Source organism: Schistocerca cancellata, chromosome 3 (assembly GCF_023864275.1).
Source record: "Schistocerca cancellata isolate TAMUIC-IGC-003103 chromosome 3, iqSchCanc2.1, whole genome shotgun sequence".
NCBI classification, from domain to species: domain Eukaryota; kingdom Metazoa; phylum Arthropoda; class Insecta; order Orthoptera; family Acrididae; genus Schistocerca; species Schistocerca cancellata.
In genome coordinates, this window is record NC_064628.1 from 418,116,186 (window position 1) to 418,138,389 (window position 22,204).

A 22,204-nucleotide genomic window follows, 5' to 3' on the forward strand; every position below is an offset into this window, starting at 1 on the left:
TCTGCTGTTAAGCAGAAAGTTAACCCCCTTGATAGCTTCTGTTGAGGGAGGGAAAAGGCAGAGTATTACTGTTTGTTTAAACAGAAGAATAGGTGGCAATAACTTGGATTTAGATTTCAACAGTTCAGAACAATACAACTGTCAATTTCTGTGGGAGATGAATTCTACTCTTGTCAGTTGCACTAGAAGCTGCCACTGGCAATGACCAGGTACCATATTATGTTATGCCACATTAATAACGTGGCAAAGGAAAGCCTTATATTGAATGTACAGGGTGTCCCCATGGAATCTCACTGAATTCCAGATAAAATTTAAAAAACTATGAGACTTAAATGATTGTAGTTTGCAGCATGTGCAAAATAACTGAGTCTCTTGCAAGAAATTAATACAATTCTTCATTGGCTGTTTTCATAACACATAAAATGTCTAGACAATACCATATCTCTAAGTGTGTGCACAAAAGCAAGTTTGGGGTGATAAAGGCTGTTGCAGCCATACTTCTGCAGAGATTGCCAAGGTTGTGTGCAGGGGATTTGTACACGCTGTCCTTCACATAACCTCACAGGAAGAAATCCACCAAAGGGGCTATGCGTGGAGATTGCAGGACCCACTTGGTCCATCACACACCATCCATTGCTGTGGAAATGTTCGGTTCAGGAAGTGACAAGCACGTTAACTCCAGTATGGTGCTGTGCCATCCTTCTGGGAGATTGCATTTGGCAGAAGGGGGAGAAGCTGAGGAACAGCAAATGGCTCAAAATGTCTAGAATAAATGGTTCCTGTTACTCTTTGCTTGCTGAAGAAATATAGTTCAGCTATGCTGTCTTTCATCAGCGCGCACCACATATTAACCCTTTTGATATCTCGTGACATATTCCCTAAAAGTGTGAGAGTTATCTGCACCCCAGATGCGATTGTTGTGCCAATTAACCTCCCCAATAGAGATTGGAAACGGAGAAAGTCTGAGGCTAATGTTGCAGGTTGCAAACTTTACAAATCTAGACACTACTTTTATATGATTGGTATAGTGCCTTCTTTCATTACCACTGTAGTTCTGCTTGTATAAAGAGTCTGAGAATGGTGGCACTGCAGTCACTTCGTTAGTCGTGACTTAGAATAGAAGATGAGTAAACAAGGTTACTACTTTAAAGTGACAATGACAAGGCGAAATGAGCGACTGTTGCTATCAGGCGGCATTTAACAAAGCTGTGTTATGTGAGACTGTAAAAGGTGCAAGATGAAAATTAAGTGATGCAGTGTATACAATTGCAAATGTGTCCTATTAGATAAGGAGTGATGTCTGGGATCAGTTCACACGTCAGGTGAAAAAATTCAAATTTCGTCCCGTGCATCTGAAATGGTTGTATTGTCATTCATTCTACATCCACTTTCAGAAAATGTAACTGCTTTGTCAGGCAAAAAGTGGACTCAGAACATCATCACCGTTACATTCCTGCACCAAAAAGTGTGATCTTTCTGTATTCTTTTGCTCATGGCAACTTATGCTTATGGGTTAATAGTGCATTTTGTAGTGTATCGTTCATTTGTGTAAATTTTTAAACTCTCTTATAAGTTTACTTTAATAATTAATAACCATGTAGCTGATTCACTTCATCTTTGTGTCATGTTTTCTTGCACTCTCACTACAAATCAAAGCACCTCCTCCTGAACTACTGGATCAATTTAATCCAAACTTGGAACACACATCACTTAGTGTCAAGAAAGAATTGCTGTGGTTATAAGAACCACCTCCCTATCAAGTGGTAGAGGTGAAAAAGAAGTGTAGTCTATGATGCACGAATAGTTAGACTATGTTCATCCAGTACTTGAGAATGAGAGTACTTAGCAACTTTCAACAAACTTGTGCATAATTTAAAACTTTTTCTCACTGACAACCCCACAAAATGAAGAAGGGCTAAAGTTTATCGCTTACTACATTTTAACTGTTCATGCAGTAAAAGTGCCACACCAGGCATAGCATTTTAATTTATTACGTCTTTACTGCTAACTCTGTTCACAACATATTTCTCAGACAGTATACACATATGCTGCTGAATGTGCCTGCAAAATTAATCATTGTACGACACATAGTTCAGGAGATGTGATGCCATAAACATTGAGCTGCGTGAAAATGAAACTTCATGGCGAGATTCACGAGAGACAGAAATTACAATCTGTCATTGGAGATATCAGGGAAAGAGATATAATGTACACCAGTGGAGATTGGAATACTGAGTTGGGAACATTCCTATCAACAACATTGTAGGAAAGTTCAGAGAAACCAGAAATAACACTAGTGGTGGTGGTGGTGATGATGATGATGATGATGATGATGATGATGATGCAAGAATTTTGCATATATAATACATTGAAGATACTAACACACATCCATAAGTATACCTCGAGTAACAGAGGTGCCAAATCAGTCATAGACTGTGTGATAGCTAATAGACAAGCAGCATTGCTAGTGAATGATGTAACAATATGCAGAGAATGTTATGTATAGAATGACCATTATCTGCCAATGGCCAAAATACTAAATGATCAAAAACAAATTAATACTAGAGAAAAATAAAGGAAATTGTATGATTACAGTGTTGGAAGAAAAATCAGTAGCAGACCCATATCAGCAAAGATTGAACAGATATTTCATAGAAAACGAAACAAGGAAGGATATTAATGAGGAATGGGAAGGGATGAAGAATGGTATGAAACAAGCAGTGGGCGAAGTATTGGGGAAACAAGCCACCTGCAAACAAAAGTATGGTTTGAGAATATGGAATGACAAAACAGAAAAAAAACACTCAGTGATAAGCAGATACCATATGAAATGTACCTACAGCTAAAAGCAGAGCAAGCTAGAAATATTGCAAAATCTCTGACTAGAAGAGCACGTAGGTACAGTTCGGAAAAATTTTCGAGTGGTATCGAACACAGTGTACACGAGAGACAAGTATTTGCCTATAAATTATCAAAGAATTTAAATAAACCAGAAATAGAGAACTCACAAATATATGTGCAAACATAAACAACGGTTTATACAATTTGTAATTTATATTCTACAATTTAATTTGTTGTGTGCAGTATTTTTCATCAGTATGATTCATTTTCATAAAATTTTTCAATAATGCTCCACTTTTATTGAACCTACATATGTAATACAAAATACGCTAAATCTGCATAAAAAAGTTGCAGAAAAGAAATTTTATGGGTGTTGGGGAGGGGGGGGGCAGCTTTAGCAGTTGCCCAAAGGTGCAGGATCAACTTGATACAGCTGTGGGTACTGCACAAGAGGATGCTAAACTGTGGTGTAGTGAGATAGCACACAAGAAGAGTTTGTGACAGTTGGTACCAGAAGTACCGTGGATGTTCATCCACAATAGGAACGTTGCTGCATGCAAACTGATCATGTTGCCCATGAGAATCACTCCCCCTGGAGCATCAGCACCAACAGATAGAGAGACATGCACTTAAGTAATCGTTAATTGTGCATGAGGAAGTATTAGTTCAAAGCTGTTAGTTGCAAGTTGTAAGTCAGTCCGGGTATTGGTAGGGAGTTCCTGCAGAATGTTCGGCATGTCTTCAAGTCATCGAGTGAGATAGAAACAGTGATCAATGGTGATTAGTTGTCAGTAGAAACAAAACAGTGAATAGAAGTATTTTGTATTGACAGACTGCCTGCCTAGAGATTTAATGGAGTACTGTTTGTTTTGAATTGTCCTTTGAATAGTACCTTAAGACAGAAGATTAGTTTTCTTCCAACGTTAGTGCAGAGAACATTATTTAGTTTTCATTCATGGAACTTTAGTCAACACAGAACAAATAAGCTAAACCTACATTCTGCAGTTGCTGTAACCAGCATTACCAGAGTTGAGTAAGATGTTTTACTATTTCCTATTCTGTGTTACTTTCATTGTGTCTGTGCTGTCGCAGAACCCGCACATCTGTCCTCAGTGGAAGCCTCCCCCATCCCAGTCCACAATGCTAACATCACAAAATAGGGACTCGCAGAGGTCAGAGCATGGGAGATTATATCCCTTAATTCAGTAGGTATATTTGAGAATTCAAAAAGTGAAGTGAAGTGGATAGGTTGAAGTCAGATACGTTGGGAATTAGGTAAGTGCAATGGCAGAAAGAACAGGTCCTCGTCAAGTCAGATTAGGGAGTCCTTCATTGTAACCAAGATAGATGCAAAGCCAACACTAACTACGTTCATACAAATGTACATTTCTACTAGCTCTGCAGATGAGGAAATTGAAAGAACGTATGCTGAGGTCAAAGAAATAAGTCAGACCATTAATAGAAACAAAAATTTTATTGGGATGGGGGTCTGGAATTCAACAGTAGGAAAAGACCAAGAGGAGAAAATAATTTGAGAACCTGGACTGCAGGAGAGGTAATGAAGTGGAAAGGAAACCCACGTGGTAGAGTTTTGTGCTTGGTGTAAATAGATCAATTCTAATACTTGGTTTATAATCATAAGAGACAGCTGTATACATGGAAGTGACCTGGAGACACCAGAAAGTTTCAAATAGATTACATAATGACAATGGAGATTTTGATACTTTTTTCAAACTACGTAACATTTCCAAGGCCAAATGTGGATGCTGATCATAAATTATTGATTGTGAACTGCAGATTAAAACTGAATAAATTGCAGAAAGGTAGGACATTAAGGAGAGGGAATAAGATAAATCGAAAGTTTTGAAGGGAGTTTTAATCAGCCATTGAATGAAACAAGACTAAGGAAGACAATAGAAGATAAATTGATGGCTTGAAGTAATGAAACCAATTGATGCAAGAAGAAAAATATAAAAATGCAGAAAATTAAACAGACCAAAGGGATTACAGCTGTCTAAAAAAATTAGATTGACAGATAATGCAAAATGTCGAAGCAGGACGAAAACAAGACTAAAAAAGCATTCATGACTATGGGAGAGTTACACAATGCCTCTAGGAAAACTGAACACACCTTTGAAGAAAAGAGAAGCAGTTGGATGAATATTAAAAGCATAGCTGTGATGTGGATGAATATTAAAAGCATAAATGTCATGCCCATACTAAACAAAGAAGGAAAGGCTGAAAGGTGGAAGCAGTATATGGATTTCTGTGTGAGGGTAACATACTTGAAGCTAATATTATACAAAGAGAACAGGAAGTAGAAGAAGATGAGACAGTAAGTATGATACCGTGAGGAGAATCTGACAGAGCTCTACTTGACAATTCAAGACTAGGCCTTTGGGGTAGATGACATTCCTGCAGAATTATTGAAATCCTTGAGAGAGCTACCCATCACAAAATCATTCCACCTGGTGTGCAAGATACAATAAGGAAGGCATGAGGAATATCATCGAATTTTGTGCTCGTTTCCAAGAATACTGTAAGAATCACCATCATACAACTGTTCGTATTTTGGCTGCTGCAAGAATGTTGGAATAATTTGATTGTGGGTGTTTTTCCCCCCCTCTCCTGAGCTGGAAAGAAAATCCAGCAAAGCCAAACAACTTGATTGCATCCTCTTGAAGATTCTGTCTCTTACCAGGTGTAAAAGATGCTGCTTTCGTTTTATTGCTCCTTAGTGTGGGTCATAGTGCACAATTTGGATAACCATATCTGTCTAGCATAGAAAATGTCACTGACTGACAGTTTTGGAATAGACAGGTTTTGCTGTATGTCAAAGCAAATTTTAATGACAGTTGGATTATCTTCCTTCATTATATCAAAACCACTTTGCACGAAATTTATGTAATCTGTGTTTAGTTTGTAGTTCATTCTTTTGCTGACCGGCTTCTGCTCTTATTCCCATTAAACCAACCTTATAAGTGGAGCAGGTATCGCTATGAGATATCCTGAATGATAGATTGAAATGTTTGAGGAGATCCAAAGACATATTCATAGACTGAAAAACAACAAGGCATCCGGAGAAGATAATATCACTGCAGAACTACTTAAAAATCTTGGACCAAATTCCCTCAAAGAACTCACTCAAATCATCACAGACATTTGGCAGACAGAGAAACTACCAGAAGATTGGAAATGCGCCCTAATTCATCCACTGCATAAAAAGGGAGACATGGCAGATATAAACAACTATCGAGGAATCTCCCTTCTCCAAGTCACTTATAAAATCCTCTCAGCTTGTCTTCTTCAACGAACGCAAGAACAACTCACACAGTATTGGTGAATACCAAGCTGGCTTTCGCCCTCACCGATCCTGTGCAGAACAAATTTTCAATTTGAAGACAACACTAAAATACAAAGCAGTCAGAAACAGTCCGATCATTTGTTCCTTTGTTGATTTCGCAAAGGCTTATGATTCAATCGATAGGCAATCTCTCTTTATTATCCTTGAGGAGCTAGGACTCGATCCGAAAACTCTAAACCTTATCAAAGAAACGCTCACAAACACAACTTCTAAGATAAAATTCCTGGGTGAAATATCAGAGCCCTTCCTGATCAAAACCGGCGTCAGACAAGGTGACGGCTTGTCTCCACTCCTCTTCAACCTTGTCTTAGACAAAGTCATCCGAGAATGGGAAAAATAACTGAAGAATCAAAATTACTGGAAGCCTATACAACTAGGAAGATCGAAAGATGGTATTAAAATTTCATGCTTGGCATTTGCAGATGACGTGGCCATTCTAGCAGAAAACGAGACCACAGCAATTAAACAGATAGACATTCTCAAAGAATGCGCCGAAAAAGTTGGGCTACAAATTTTCTTCCAAAAAACCAAATTCATCTGCTCAAAATTTGAAACTCAAAAACTGACTACAAAATATGGACAAATTGAGAGAGTTCCATTCTTTAAATACTTAGGCGAGGTCCTAGAACCCACAGGGGAGAGAAAACTGCACAAAAAGTTCAACTGCAAAAACTGAAAAGAGCATACTGGAAAACCCACAACATCTACAATAAAAAATGTCTCTCCATTCACTCAAAAATACGACACTACAATACAGTAATCAAGCCCGAAGCACTATATGCCAGCGAAACACTCACACTCCATAGAAAAGGCGACCTGGAAGGCATCCTGAAAGAGGAATGCAAAATTATCAGAAAGATTCTTGGCCCAAAAAGAACTGAAGATGGATACAGGTTACAGTCTCGGAAAACTACAGAAAAATTATCTAACCTCGCCGCAGACATCCGGAAAAGAAGACTAAAATTTTACGGTCATATCCACAGACTCCCAACACCCAGACTCTCCCACAAAATTTTAATATACATTGAAAAATTGAAAACCATACCCTGGATCAAAGAAACCAAAACAGATCTAGCAAATGCACAAATAAATTCTTCAGAAGTTATAAAAGAAATGTATACAGGCAAAAAATCAATAGTTGGAAAGTACAACCCGTGAATGAAGTTTGCAAGAGACAGGGGACAAAATGGACAGAGGAAAGAAAGAGAATTCATGGGGAAAGAATGAGAGAAGTTTGGAGAATTAAAAAATTGAATCGGAAAAGCTTTGCGTGATCCGTATGGGTCCAATCGCACATAATAATAATAATAATAATAATAATAATAATATGCTTGTGTTTTGATAAGGACCATTGTTTCAGTCCTAAGTTTTTTCTTCTTTCACAGAATGTCTTGAACATTTTATTGGCTATGAAATCTGAGATCTGATGGCAAATAGCCTCTCATAGACTTCCTCCTTCCATGGTGCCTCTCTCTACACTTCTTTATTTATTTTTATCATTCCTAATGGCAACAGTTACCTCCTTGTGGCCCATTCCTGTTCTGTTGCCTCCTCTCCTTTCCTTTGACAACCTTCCTCCTTCATGGAATCTGTGTGCTAGATAGGATAACCTATCCTTTCACATGCCAAGTACTCCTTGGAAAGTGGCAGCACAAACAGGCACTAGTTTACCGTTCCTTTTTCTAGTGATATACTTCATCACTGTTTCTTCCTTTTTGCATTCTGGTTTTCCACAATTCTGTGCTGTTGTTGTTGTGGTCTTCAGTCCAAAGACTGTTTTCATGTAGCTCTCCAAGCTACACTGTCCTGTACAGGGCTCTTCATCCCCCAGTGGCTACTGCAACCTACATCCTACTGAATTTAATTCCCTCAGCTTCACCTGATTTAATCCAGCTGTGTTTGATTATTCCTGTTTTAATTTGGGTGATATTCATGTGTCGTCATCTTTTCAAGACAATGTCCATTCTGTTGAAATGCTCGTCCAAGTCCCTTGATGTCTCTGACAAAATTACAATGTCATCGGCAAACCTCAAAGTTTTTATTTCTTCTCCCTGAGCTTTAATTTCTACTCCAAATTTTTCTTTGGTTTCCTTTACTGCTTGTTAAGTGTACATATTGAATAACATAAGGGATAGGTTACAGCCATGTCTCATTCCCTTTTCAAGCACAGCTTCCCTTTCATGCTCCTCGACTCTTATAACTGCCACCTGTTTTGTGTACAAGTTGGGAGTAGTCTTTTGCTCACTGTATTTTACCCTGCTACCCTCAGCATTTCAAAGAGATTATTCCAGTCAACATTGTCAAAAGTTTTCTCCAAGTCTACAAATGCTATAAACATAGGTTTGCCTTTTCTTAACCTATTTTGTATGATAAGTCATACGGTCAGTATTGCCTCGCATGCTCCTACAGTTTCCTGGAATTCAAACTGTTCTTCCCCAAGGTTGGCTTCTACCAGTTTTTCCATTCTTCTTCTGTAAAGAATTTGTGTTAGTACAGGGTGTACATAAAGTCCGAGAACACTTTCAATTATTTATTGCACAAGAACCAAACATTGTACAGATGTGATACATATGTCATTTCGAAGAGAAGCCCTGAAAGTTTTTTCATGTATACCACCACAGCATAGTTTGGTAGTTTGCTGATAGTCAATGCTAGTTGCAAACATGGCAAGTTCAGGTGCAGAGCGAACTTTCTGTTTGTTGGAGTTCGACAAAAACACCAGATCTCACTCCATGTGACATTTTTCTGTGGGGACACATTAAAGATCTGGCGTATGTACCACCTCTACCACATGATGTAGCAGAGCTCCGGGAGAGAATACAGGAAGAGACTGCCACAGTTGACGATGCCGTGCTGGGACGAGAATGGCAAAAATTAGATCACCGTATTGACCTGTGCCGGGTCACTCATGGTTCGAATATCGAATGTTTGGGGGGGACTTTCAGTGCTTCGCTTCAAAATGCAATATGTATGACATCTGCAAAGTGTTTAGTTCTTGTGCAATAAAGAATTTAAAGTGTTCCTGGACTTAACATGCACACTGTATTTTGCAACCATTACTTATTAAAGTAATAGTTTGGTAAGATTCACACCGGTCAGCATCAGTCTTCTTTGGAATTGGAATTATATTCTTTCTGAAGCCTGAGGGTATTTCACCTGTTTCATGAATCTTGCTCACCAGGTGAAAAAGTTTTCATGTCTGGCTTTCTCAAGGCTATCAATAGTTCTAACAGAATGTTGTTTACTCCAGGGGCCATGTTTTCTCTTAGGTCTTTCAGTGCTCTGTCAAATTCTTCTCACAGTATCGTATCTCCCATATCATGTTCATCTATGTCCTCTTCCGTTTCTATAATACAGGCCTCAAATACATCTCCCCTGTGTAGGCTCTCTATGTACTCATTCCACCTTTCAGCTTTCCCTTCTTTGCTTATGGCTAGATTTCCACTGTGCTCTTGATATTCATACAATTATTTTTTCTCCAAAGGCCTCCTTAATTTTCCTGTAGACTGTTTCTATCTTTCCCCTAGTTATATATACCTGTAAATCCTTACATTTGTTCTCCATCCATTCCTGCTTAGCTATTTTCCATTTCCTGTCAATCTCATTTTTTAGACATTTTTATTTCCTTACACTTGCTTTATTTACCGCATTTTTTATATTTTCTCCTTTCATGAATTATATTCAATATCTTGTGCATTACCCAAGTATTTCTACAAGGCCTTGTCTTTTTACCTATTTGAACCTCTGCTGCCTTCACTATTTTGTCTCTTAAAGCTACCCATTCATCTTCTACTGTATTCCTTTCCCCTGTTCTAGTCATCTGTTGCCTAATGCTCCCTCTGAAACTCTTAATAACCTCTGGCTCTTTCAACTTATCCAGGTCCCATCTCCTTAATTTCCTACCTTTTTGTAATTTCTTCAGTTCCAATCTACATTTCATAGCCAACAAATCTGCCCTTGGAAATGCCTTACACTATGTAATCTGGTTCCAAAATCTCTGTCTTACTCTGTGCTGAGGTGAAGAAATATTAACATAAACTTGTATTGATCCATTTTATGTAATAATGTCATGTCATGGTGAAAATGGGAAATATCTTCATTGCGGAGCTCAGCGGCTTTGCATTCTTTCATTCATTTAGCTTCTGAAGGTGAAACCTCAAGTCCATGATTGCATTTAATGATAGGTTCCTTCTAACACTTTTTGCTTTGTTTTTTAGGTCAATGCAATCTCTTCTTGAATTGGAATTTTCTTCCATCAGAACATTCTTTGAACTGTATACCATTTTCAGAATCACAAGAATCATCATACATTCTGCTTCGGCTTGCAATACTTCTTTGTAGATGTACACATGAGCATCAAGTGAATACTTCTTTAAAAGTAAACTGCAGGTATTTCTACAACAATGAAATCTGGCTACAACTCTATTCCCACCAGTAAATATCATAGCGGCAATAACTAACATCACTTAAAGCAGCCTGCATTCTCCATTATTGTTAATTGCTTGCTGTGGAAATAGAGCAAAGGCACTAGAGAGTACTTATATTGCATCTGTCGACTTTTGCTGTAGCTTTAAGAATGCATATATCATGTTTTGCTAAAAATCTCGTGATTTGGATTGTTCATACACACTTCAATAGTAGACTTTTGCTAAAATTGGATCAGGGGTTGATGTAAAATGTCAACATTATTCCATTACCCTGTCTGATACAATTTTGAAATTTTTTGCTTATATTGAGCTTTGAAAAAATGCTCCTCAGTTAGATTAGGGAACACTAAAAGTAGTGGATGAGTTCAGCCATTTGAGCAACAAATTAATTGACAATAGCCAAAAGTAGAGAGGATGTAGAATATAGACTGGCAGTAGCAATAGAAGTGTTTCTGAAAGAGAGAAATTTGGTAACATCGAATGTTAATTAAAGTGTTAAGAAGTCTTTCCTGAAGTCATTCATATTGAATGTATCCTTGTCTGGAAGTAAAACATGAATGAAGATTTGTTCAAACAAGAGGAGGAAAGCAGCTTTTGAAATGTGGTGCTAAAGAAGAATGCTGGAAATTATATGGGTACATCGAACAAATAATGAGGTGATACTGAACTTAATTTGAGAAAAAAGAAATTTATGGGACAACTTGAAGAAACAGATAGCCTGGTATGGTGCATCCTGAAGCATCAAGGGATCCATAGTCTGGTGGAAGGATGTGTGGGCCAAAAAGTCTAGTGAGACCAAAGCTAGAATACAGTAAACAGGTTCAAATACATGTGGGTTGCAGTAGTTATGCAGAGATAAGAATGCATGTTCATGATAGACCAGTGTGGAGAGATGCATCAGATCAGTCTTCAGACTCAAGAACACAGCAGCAGTTGTAATTAGCTGATGATATAGTTTTCTTTTGGCTTGGTATTCTTTTATGTTTTCTTTCATAATTTCTCTTTTTATAACTTCCGTTGCATATCCATTGTTGTTATGCCACTGTTAGGTATATAATTTCTATTTAATTCAACTTTAGTTAAGCTGTGTATGAGCATTTGCAAATATGCTCTCATGCGCACTTAGCCCCAGTGACAAGAAGTGAAAACTCTCAAGACAGAAAATTCAGACAAAACCAACAACTGAACCAGACAGGAAACCCAAGAAGAGTTATATATTCTCTGCAAAAGTCTCTGATTAAATGAATCGGATCATAGTGTTGACTGTAGTTATTCAAATAGTGTTTTTATAATTGTTATGTAAATTTCCCAAATAAATTTGCTTCTGCAGGTTGCACTGTGTTTAATTGTTTGATTAAAAGTATGTCAGCTAACAGGTTAAATTTAATTAAAAAATAATCTATAGTTACATAACGTAACAAAATTGTAGATGTATAGGTGTTTTTAGGCTTTGTCTCAGTAAAGAATGGACAAGGACATACACCAGGGTCCAGAAGTATGAAGTATGTGCTGAATGTTTTGTAGCCAGGGTTCTGGAAATTGGGGAATAGCAGGGAATTTAAAGTGTGCCAGGGAAATTTGAAAGAAATACTGGAAGAATCTCATTTTTGTTTCAGTAAATGAAATCATTTGTTCACTGAGATGTCATGCATCGTCACTGGGCGCAGCTGAGTATGTGTGCCGTTTCCCTACTCCCTCATTCTTACTGCATCTTCCCTTTCTACCAGTCACCTCAGCTTGCAGTCAGTGCTGCCACCACTTCTTGCCGTTAGCCTAGCAGCTGCCGATGCGAGGCAGAAAGGTGAGAGAAGTGGTTTGCTAGTATCTGATTCTCAGAGACCGTTGATGCAGTGGCCAGAGACGGCAGTCATGAGTGCTTGAGTTGTGTCTGAGTGTTTGTGTGAATGTGTGTGTGCTCTCATTTTCTGACAAAAGCTATGGCCAAAAACTGTGATTCTTTTCTATGTGCCTGTCTGCAGCTCAGCAATCATATTTATGGTGAGTTGCTACCTATCCTCATCAGTATTGATTCTCGGAGTATTCACACAGGTTGTCTGTTGCTTGGATTGATCACTGCAGTCTCATTTCATCAACATGGTGTCTGAGGCATGTGAATGCCTGGCCACACAAGTGAACTTCCATGACAGACCAAAACCGCAGGCTAATTCTGGAAGTATCTCTAACGGATCGGGCCTGCCGATCTGAAGCCCATCATTTCCCACTAATGTGCTGAGCCCTGCCAATCAGATCTAGTCTCACTGATCTGCCGGCAGGTCAGCTCTGTTTGTGTGCAGTGTAATACAGTGGATTTTGTGGTTTATCCATGTACCGAGGAGTGTGGTGATTCTCGGCGGGCCGGGGCCATGGACGATGAATTTCAGGAATTGTGACTGGCTCATTGCAAGTACATTGCACAGTGTGGCATTTTATAGACATTTTATGTATTCTAGTACATTTTGGCACTTTTAAAGTAGTTTACACATTAGAAAGAATGGATGATAAGAAGAAAACAGTGGCAGTCGCTGGCAGTTTTTATGCTATGTACTCACGTATTTCTTGAAAGAAAAACCACACAATACCTGTAAAATAATAGACATAACACAGAGGGTAATAACCGACAATAACGAACGTAGTAGAAGTAACGTTTTATTGGCAGTCACCTATAGTGTTGGTTTACACAACTCTTCGCTGCCCACTTTTTTTCTGAGGTTATTTCTGAAATCGGTGAAGTATTTTAAATATGTCTTGCGACTGTAACAAAATGCATATTTTTGTATCCAAATGCATTTTGTTTTATTGAAATAAAATAACACCAGTGATCTTAATGAAACATATATATCATTTGGCTTGTTTTCTCCATCTAAAAACAGTTCATTACAAAAGATGTTTATGCTGATACTTAAGATTTCTACTTACACGTTTAGAAATACAAAAGTCCTTACATTTTTTTGTTGGCGTATCTCTTTACTTACCCTTGAGATGACAAAACTTGTCGTGTAAAAATGCTAAAACTAGTCATGAAATCAGGGAAGTGTCGGGAAATTTCGCTTGGGGAAACTTGAGGCAACCCTGGTAGCATTAGGTAGCCAAGTCAACTTTTGAGAAGATCCAGATAGATCTAACTAGCAGCATTTAAAAACGCAAGTCATTGGACTCCTGTTTATATTGATTAAAATTTGCTGGTAATTAGTAGGTTTTGATTATCAGATTAAAATGAATGTTTTACATCAGTATATTTTATACTGATATAAAATTGTATGTAGAACTAGTGAATTGTGTATCAAATGGAACTTTGGTGGTGGTAGTAGTACTGAGTGATTAAACCTGGGCAACTCCATTGCTTTTGTTTATAGAAATAAATAACTAAATAAATAGAATGGGCCAGATTTTAGTCTGAAAGTTATGTAGTGCGTAGAAGGTCATGTCCTGACTAACCAAAATGTAAACTACACATCTTGGCCACATATAGTTGTGTGTGCTTTCCTGTTGTCGTGTACTTGTTAGTCTCATTTGTTTCCCTCTCTTCCTTGCAACAGAGTCTACTAGAGATTGGTGTGCTGTGGGGAAATGCTGCTGCTTGTGGCTATTATTTCTTCAAAATTAACCCGATTGCTGGATACATTTTCATTCCATACATGGCATGGCTCACACTTGCTACAGCTCTGACCTACCGTGTTTGGAGAGATAATTCCAAGGAAAAGGAAGCCAAAGACTAAATGTTTCCTATTGTAATCACAGACATGGCTTGCAAGCAAGACTGCATCAGCATGTAATATAAATTTGTGATTGCTCTCATATTCATTGTCAGAGTTCATGTTATTTGTACTGTGAAATATTTAGAATAGTTGTAATTTTAGAAACACCTGTGCAATGTAATGTTGTTGTGCCTTTATATATGAATTGTTGTATTGTTGTGGTTACTACAGAATATCTAAAAATTCAAAATATATTTTGTAAACAATTTTTCTTTGTTGGCTCTTTTATCAGTACAAAATCTACATGGTTAAATACGTAAAAATTTCATTGACCTAATGTGTTTCAAGAGTACTGTAAAATAGTAGTAGTACAATTTTCAGTTAAAGTGTTTTCATTAGCTGAATTATCAGTACCTGAAATAACACCAAGCCTTTCAAATACAAATGATTGCACTTAATCCTGGAGTGGTCACGTGGCATCTGACAGACGCTAGCTGCACTGTATTCACTCACTGTTCAACCAATACACTGGCAGACGTGTGGTACCATCTTCTTTTCAATTAACTAAATACAGACATATTCAGCTCATCAATATCACATTAATCGCTGTAGTGTGTTGGAGAGAAGAGACTGTTTCCAGAGCTGCATGACTGAAGTCTACCAGACGCCATGCGATCTTTGCCATTACCGAAGGTATATATTAAATTTTTTATTTAATGGAGTAGTTTGTAATACTTGTTAGTAACAGCTGTTGCTAACAGGTGGTTTTTTTTTTTTTTTTACCTTCAGATCCAACATGAGTTTGTGGAAGACCTACAATTTGGAAAGTGAACATCATAGGGAAATTGTACTCCAACTGTTGCTTGAGGAAAATGATGAATCAGATGATGAGTTTGATATTTACATTGATGTGGAAGAAGACAATGTGGAAACAAGAGAAGAAGATTCAAACACTGAGCAAGATGCGGACTCCAGTGAAAGCGACAGTGATGATCATGTTGACAAATGTTTTCTAGGAAGAAACAAATCCACAAAATGGTCAAAAGCATGTCCCCCCTCAAAAATGTTCGTACTCTATGACAAAACATTGTCACTCATTTACCAGGAGTGAAAGGAGCCACTAAGAATGCCAGAACATCGATGGAATTTTGGGAATTATTTTTCAATGGTGAATCACTGTCTAGTATTGTTGATCACACAAATAAAAAGATTTTTGCAGTACAGAAAATTATTCCAGAGAAAGGGTTGCTCAACTGACAGACGTATCTGAAGTAAAAGCTCTGTTAGGAGTATTGTATTTATGTGCTGCAACAGAAGATAACCGTACTAACACCCAAGATATGTGGACAGCCAATAAAATGGAAATTGAGTTATGTCGTCTTATGACGACTGAAAAACGATTTAGTTTCCAATTGTATTGCTGAGGATTGACAACAAGGATACCAGAGAGGAAAGGAAGAAGGTGGATAATTTAGCCCCCATACGTGAGGTGTTTTCTTCCTTTGTGGAAAACTAAAAATGCTTACTCTGTTGGAGAGTACTGTACTATTGATGAAAAGCTGGAAGCTTTCAGGGGCAAGTGTTTCTTCAGACAGTACATCCCTAGCAAACGAAATACGTATGGGCTGAAAACATTTGCTTTGGTGGATGCTATGATCTGAAAATTTACACTGGTAAGCAGCCTATAGGGCCATTTGCAGTTAGCAACAAACCAACAGATGTTGTGAAATGTCTCACTAATGAGATCTCAGGAACTGGATGTAATATAACTGTAGACAATTGGTTCACATCATTAGAATTAGCTGATTACTTGCTTCAGAAGAATCTTACTCTGGTTGGAACTATGAGGAAGAATAAACCTGAGATTCTGCCAGAGTTTACGCAAACAAGAAACACGGAAATAAGCACAGCACTGTTTGGGTTTCAGAAAAACTCAACTCTAATGTCATATGTCGCCAAGAAAAACAAGACAGATCTGTTACTATCCACATCACGATAACACAATTGATGCCGCTTCTGGCGATAAGAAAAAGCCATAAATGATAACATTTTATAATGCAACCAAATCGGGAGTTGATACTGTCGATTAGCTATGCGGTACCTACAATGTATCAAGAAAAGCCAACAGATGGCCAATGGTGATTATGTCATGATGAACATTGCAGGTATAAATGCGCAAATAATAAACCATGCAGATAACAGCAGTGGTGCAGTGAGTTTCTGAAACTTCTGGCATGTAATCTAGCTGATAATTACTTGTGTCATTGTTCCCAGTACGTATTGTTGCCAAGAAATCTCAGACAAGATATTCAGAATCTTTTTCCAGATGCAGCCACTGTTCAACCCACAGAAGAGGACCAAAGCTCAAAAAGACAGAGATGCTGTGAATGTGGTTGTTCAAAAAACCGGTACGCCAAGTACAGATGTCGCAGCTGTAAGAAATTTTTGTGAATAGAACATGTGCAGCAAGTATGCGCTAACTGCTGAGAGTAGTGCTCACTTAATGTGATATTTCTGTTATAATTTGTACAATGCAATTAACTTGCAACGTTTCCATACAAGGACTGTAATACAATTTTTTGAAAAGTGTATGATAGATTTTCACCTTTGTGATGAAAGGCACTAAAAGTTATGTAATGTGACAGTCAGCAGTTTTGTGAAGCACATTTATACTTAAAAATAAGAAAAATAAAATATTTTCCATTGGTCACAATGTACTCATCTCTTTTCTAGTACTTGATTAGTGCTTTTATAAATATAAACTGGAACAGATTGAACTAAACGTACATTGTTGGTGCAATAATGCTTATGGCATCTGTGGGATGCCGCGCAACCCACAATGAAACAATATTCTGTGTGACCACTGCAGGGTTTAATATCAGTCCAGTCTACTCTGAGCAAAATTTTTTTGATTTCTACAATGTGTGTCCTTTTTTTTTCCTCATCCGCTCCATACATCTACTCCTGGCTCCTACTCAAACTAACTTCAGTAGCCTCATTGTTTGACATCATGGTAAGCATCACTTAAGCAGCCAGTGCTAAGTGACACTGAATCACAGTGCAACTCAAAATTTTTCCCATACATAAAGCTATGTTTGAGTGAATATTCGTGAATTGTCAGACAGAATCAAAGGTCCAACAGTTTATCAATCCTAAACATTTTATCAATAGTCATATTTAGAAAACTCTGCCCCTACATATTCAACTGTTGCCAAGTGGACAAATGAATTTAAATTTGCTCGGGAGAGCGTAGATGATGATCCGTACAGTGGCTGGCCAAGATGTGTCTCTACTCCAGAAATCATTGCAAAAGTGCACAAAATGTTCATGGAGGATGACCGATTGATAGTGCGTGAAATTGCTCACACTTGCCAGATGTCATCTGAAAGAGTACACCACATTTTAACTGAAGAATTAGAAATGAAAAAATTATCTGCAAGATGGGTACTGCGGCTATTGATGACGCCCGCTCGCATGTGCCATCACCATGGCAAAATTACATGAACTAAGGTATAAATTATTGCCACACCCACCTTATTCACCTTATATGGCTCCATCAGACTTCCATCTCTTCCCAAAACTGAAAATTTTTCTTGGTGGATGAAGATTCACTTAAAACGAAGAATCGGTAGCAGAAGTTGACAACTATTTTGCAGGCCTGGAGGAAACTCATTTTCGAGATGGGATCAAGGCACTGGAACATCATTGGACCAAGTGCATTAATCTACAAAGAGACTACATTGAACAATAAAAAAAAAGTTTCAGTGATGTAAGTACTTCTTTTGTATTCCATTCTGAGAACTTTTCAAACCACCCTTGTGCTTCAGATTTTGCACAATCTTGTAAAGTCCACATTCCTGTTTCTAGTTTCATGGGACTGGATAGGAGTTCTGTAAGCTAAAGTATTTATTTGTTTCTTTTTGTGGAAAGAAGACATGTTTTAATGTAATGGGAAGGTGCAGTCAAGATAAATATCATTAGTAACAGACTATGTCCAGGAGTAAACAATGTATTCATTTTTATTGAAAGAGAGGAAGGAAACTTCGAAAAAAATTCTACATCAACAGGGATTAGAAAGCCATTAAGACACATTAAAATCTCTTATAGGCTGTGCTATGGTGTATTCTTAGTTGAGATGTCAACAGCTGCCCAAGTAAGGAAACAGACTATCAAGTGCCAAATGCCTAAAAGTGCTTCATAAAAGGAAACGTCCATTATAGTCTGTAAACGTATATTTTATTTGTTGTGCTCTTGACTAGTTTTGATTAAGGCGTCATACAACAAAACATATAAACTATAGAAATGTGAAATACATTATTTGTATACAGAGTTGGGAAGTAAAGCATTACTGGTAATGCTGTTACTAGTAACAGTTACTTTCCAAAGGTAATAGTAGTGTCATTATTATTTCCGTAAAGTAACTGTAATTGTAACTAAGTTACTTTTTCAGTAATGATTCAACAAGTAACAAAAGTGTTGTTACTTTCTCTATCACATTTAACATATTTTGTTGTGATCATCTTAAGACAGCATAATCCCTGCAATTTTTTGTCATAAGTCTTCTGGCTGGTTTGATGTGGCCTGCCACGAATTCCTCTCCTGTGCTAACCTCTTCTCAGAGTAGCACTTGCAACCTATGTCCTCAATTATTTGCTGGATGTATTCCAATCTATGTCTTCCTCTACAGTTTTTGCCCTCTACAGCTTCCTCTAGTACCATGGAAGTCATTCCCTCATGTCTTAACAGATGTCGTATCATCCTGACTCTTCTCTTTATCAGTGTTTTCCACATTTTCCTTTCCTCTCCGATTCTGTGCAGAACATCGTCATTCCCTTATCAATGCACTTAATTTTCAACATTGGTCTGTAGCACCGCATCTCAAATGATTCGATTCTTTTCTGTTCCGGTTTTCCCACTGTCCATGTTTCACCACCATACAATGCTGTACTCCAGACGTAGATTCTCGGAAATTTCTCCCCCAAATTAAGGATGATATTTGATACTACTAGACTTTTCTTGGACAGGAAAGCCATTTTTGACATTGCTAGTCTGCTTTTGATGTCCTCCTTGCTCCGTCTGTCATTGGCTATTTTACTGCCTAGGTAGCAGAATTCCTTAAATACATCTACTTCGGACCATCAATCCTGATGCTACGTTTCTCACTGTTCTAATTTTTACTACTTCTCATTACCTTCGTCTTTCTCTGATTTAGTCTCAGTCCATACTCTGTGCTCCGTAGACTGTTCATTCTGTTCAGCAGATCATGTAATTCTTCTTCACTTTCACTCAGGATAGCATTGTCATCAGTGAATCGTGTCATTGTTATCCTTTCACCTTTAATTTTAATTCCACTCCTGAACCTTTCGTTTCTTTCCATCATTTGCTTCCTCGCTGTACAGATGGAACAGTAGGGGTGAAAGGCTACATTCTTGTCTTACACCCTTTATAATACGAGCACTTTGTTCTTGGTCGTCCACTCTTATTATTCCCTCTTGGCTGTTGTATATGACCCATCTCTCCCTATAACTTAGCCCTACTTTTTTCAGAATTTTGATCTTGCACCATTTTACATTGTCAGATGCGTTTTCCAGATTGACAAATCCTAAGAACGTGTTTTGATTTTTCTTCGGTCTTGCTTCCATTATTAACTGCAACGTCAGAATTGCCTCTCTCATGCCTTTACTTTTCCTAAAGCCAAACTGATCATCTAGCACATCCTCAAATTTCTTTTCCATTCTTCTGTATATTATTCTTGCAAACAACTTTGATGCATCACTGTTAAGCTGATTGTGCAGTAATTCTTGCACTTGTCAGCTGTGGCCGTCTTCGGAATTGTGTGGATGATGCTTTTCCGAAAGTCAAACGATATATCTCTAGACTCGTACATTCTACACACCAACGTGAATAGTTGTTTTGTTGCCACATCCCCCAATGATTTTTGAAATTCTGATGGAATGTTATCTATCCCTGCTGCCTCATTTGATATTAAGTTCTCCAAAGCTCTTTTAAATTCTGATTCTAATATTGGATCCCCTATCTCTTCTAAATCGACTGGTGTTTCTTCTTCTATTATATCAGACAAATCTTCCCTCTCATAGAGGTTTTCAGTGTGTTCTTTCCGCTTATCCGCTCTTCCTTTGCATTAAACAGTGAAATTCCTGTTGCACTCTTAATGTTACCACCCTTGCTTTTAATGTCACCAAAGATTGTTTTGACTCTCCTGTATGCTGAGTCTGTCTTTCCGACAGTCATTTCTTTTTCGATGTCTTCACATTTTTCCTGCAGCCATTTCGTTTTAGCTTTCCTGCATTTTCTATTTATTTCATTCCACAGCGACTTATAATTCTGTATTCCTTAGCTTCCTGGAACATTTTTGTATTTGCTCCTTTCATCGATCAGTTGAATTATTTCTTCTGTTACCCATGGTTTCTTTGCATTTACTTTCTTTGTACGCATATTTTCCTTCCAACTTTTGTGATAGCCCTTTTCAGAGACATCCATTCCTCTTCAACTGTACTGGCTACTGAGCTAATCCTTATTGCTGTATCTATAGCATAAGAGAACTTCAACATGTATCATCATTCCTAAGTGCTTCCGTATCCCATTTCTTTGCATGTTGATTCTTCCAGACTAATATCTGGAACTTCAGCCTACTCTTCAACACTACTATATTGTGATCTGAGTCTATATCTGCTCCTGGGTATGCCTTACAATCCAGTATCTGATTTCGGAATCTCTGTTTGACAATGATGTAATCTAACTGAAATCTTCCCCCGTCATCCAGCCTTTTCCAAGTCTACCTCCTCCTCTTGTGATTCTTGAACAGAGTATTCACTATTACTTGCTGAAACTTGTTACAGAACTCAATTAATCTTTCTCCTCTCTCATTCCTTGTCCCAAGCCCATATCTCCTGTAACCTTATAACACTACAACAGCGTTTACGTAGCTTACGTAATCAATTACCAAATTTGGTTTATTACGTAGTATGCCCCAACAGAACAAAGAGTCCTGTCACGGTCGCCACGTATAACACTACAACAGCGTTTACGTAGCTTACGTAATCAATTACCAAATTTGGTTTATTACGTAGTATGCCCCAACAGAACAAAGAGTCCTGTCACGGAAAAGCCACGTATAACACTCCCCGTCTGCTACTACTGTACCATAACCTCAATGCCAGAAGCAGGTTGTAACATAAAACAATTTTGTAAAAGAAACTATGGCACAAAGCAACAGAGCAGTGTTACCCTCTGAGAGGAATTTTGTTAGTTTGACCGTGTTGTTCCTAACGGAGGTGGCTTATCGAAAATGAAAGTAAGAATTACGAAAATATTGGAATAGTGACAAACAAAATTTTGCCTAGCTATACTATTCCTAGAATAAGGGAAACGGTCGCCAGCCTAATTAGGCAAGAGAAAGATTAGCATTCTCGTTTAAGAAAGTAGGTATAAGTAACTATAATGAACAACACAACAGACACAACCTAGACTTAGCAACACGCGAGTGCAATGAACTCTAACGCACATATGTTTTAAGATTGAAGCTAACAGTTAGAGCAGCAGGAACTATTTTCAAAATTATAACAGGTACAGAAAAACACTATGACTTTCAGGGTTTACACAAACTGAGTGGTCTTTATACTGTTAATATGCACACAAGAGAGACAAACACTTGGCATCCATGAGAATGTAACATTTCACAACTACAGCTTTATCACTTTTACTACAACGAAACACAATGTTGACAAAATTGCAAGAAACTGACTCCTTTTAGAATTTACTACAGGCAACAATGTGTTCATTTACTTTACTTAAGGAATTTTAATTTTACCGTTAGCAACAGTACTTTGATAAGCAGTTTTACTAGGAAAATTGTT

General features: G+C 37.8%; 1 protein-coding gene across 1 annotated transcript in view; it reads left to right on the top strand.

Annotated features, from left to right (window-relative positions):
- The window catches only part of LOC126175164 (translocator protein-like), a 28,835-nt gene extending 14,240 nt beyond the window's left edge, over positions 1–14,595 (top strand). The window contains exon 5 of the mRNA XM_049921751.1: positions 14,169–14,595. Coding sequence (XP_049777708.1) covers positions 14,169–14,348 — 180 coding nt within the window. The 3' untranslated portion in view covers positions 14,349–14,595. The remainder of the gene's footprint in view (positions 1–14,168) is intronic.
- The last annotated feature ends 7,609 nt before the right edge of the window (positions 14,596–22,204 follow it).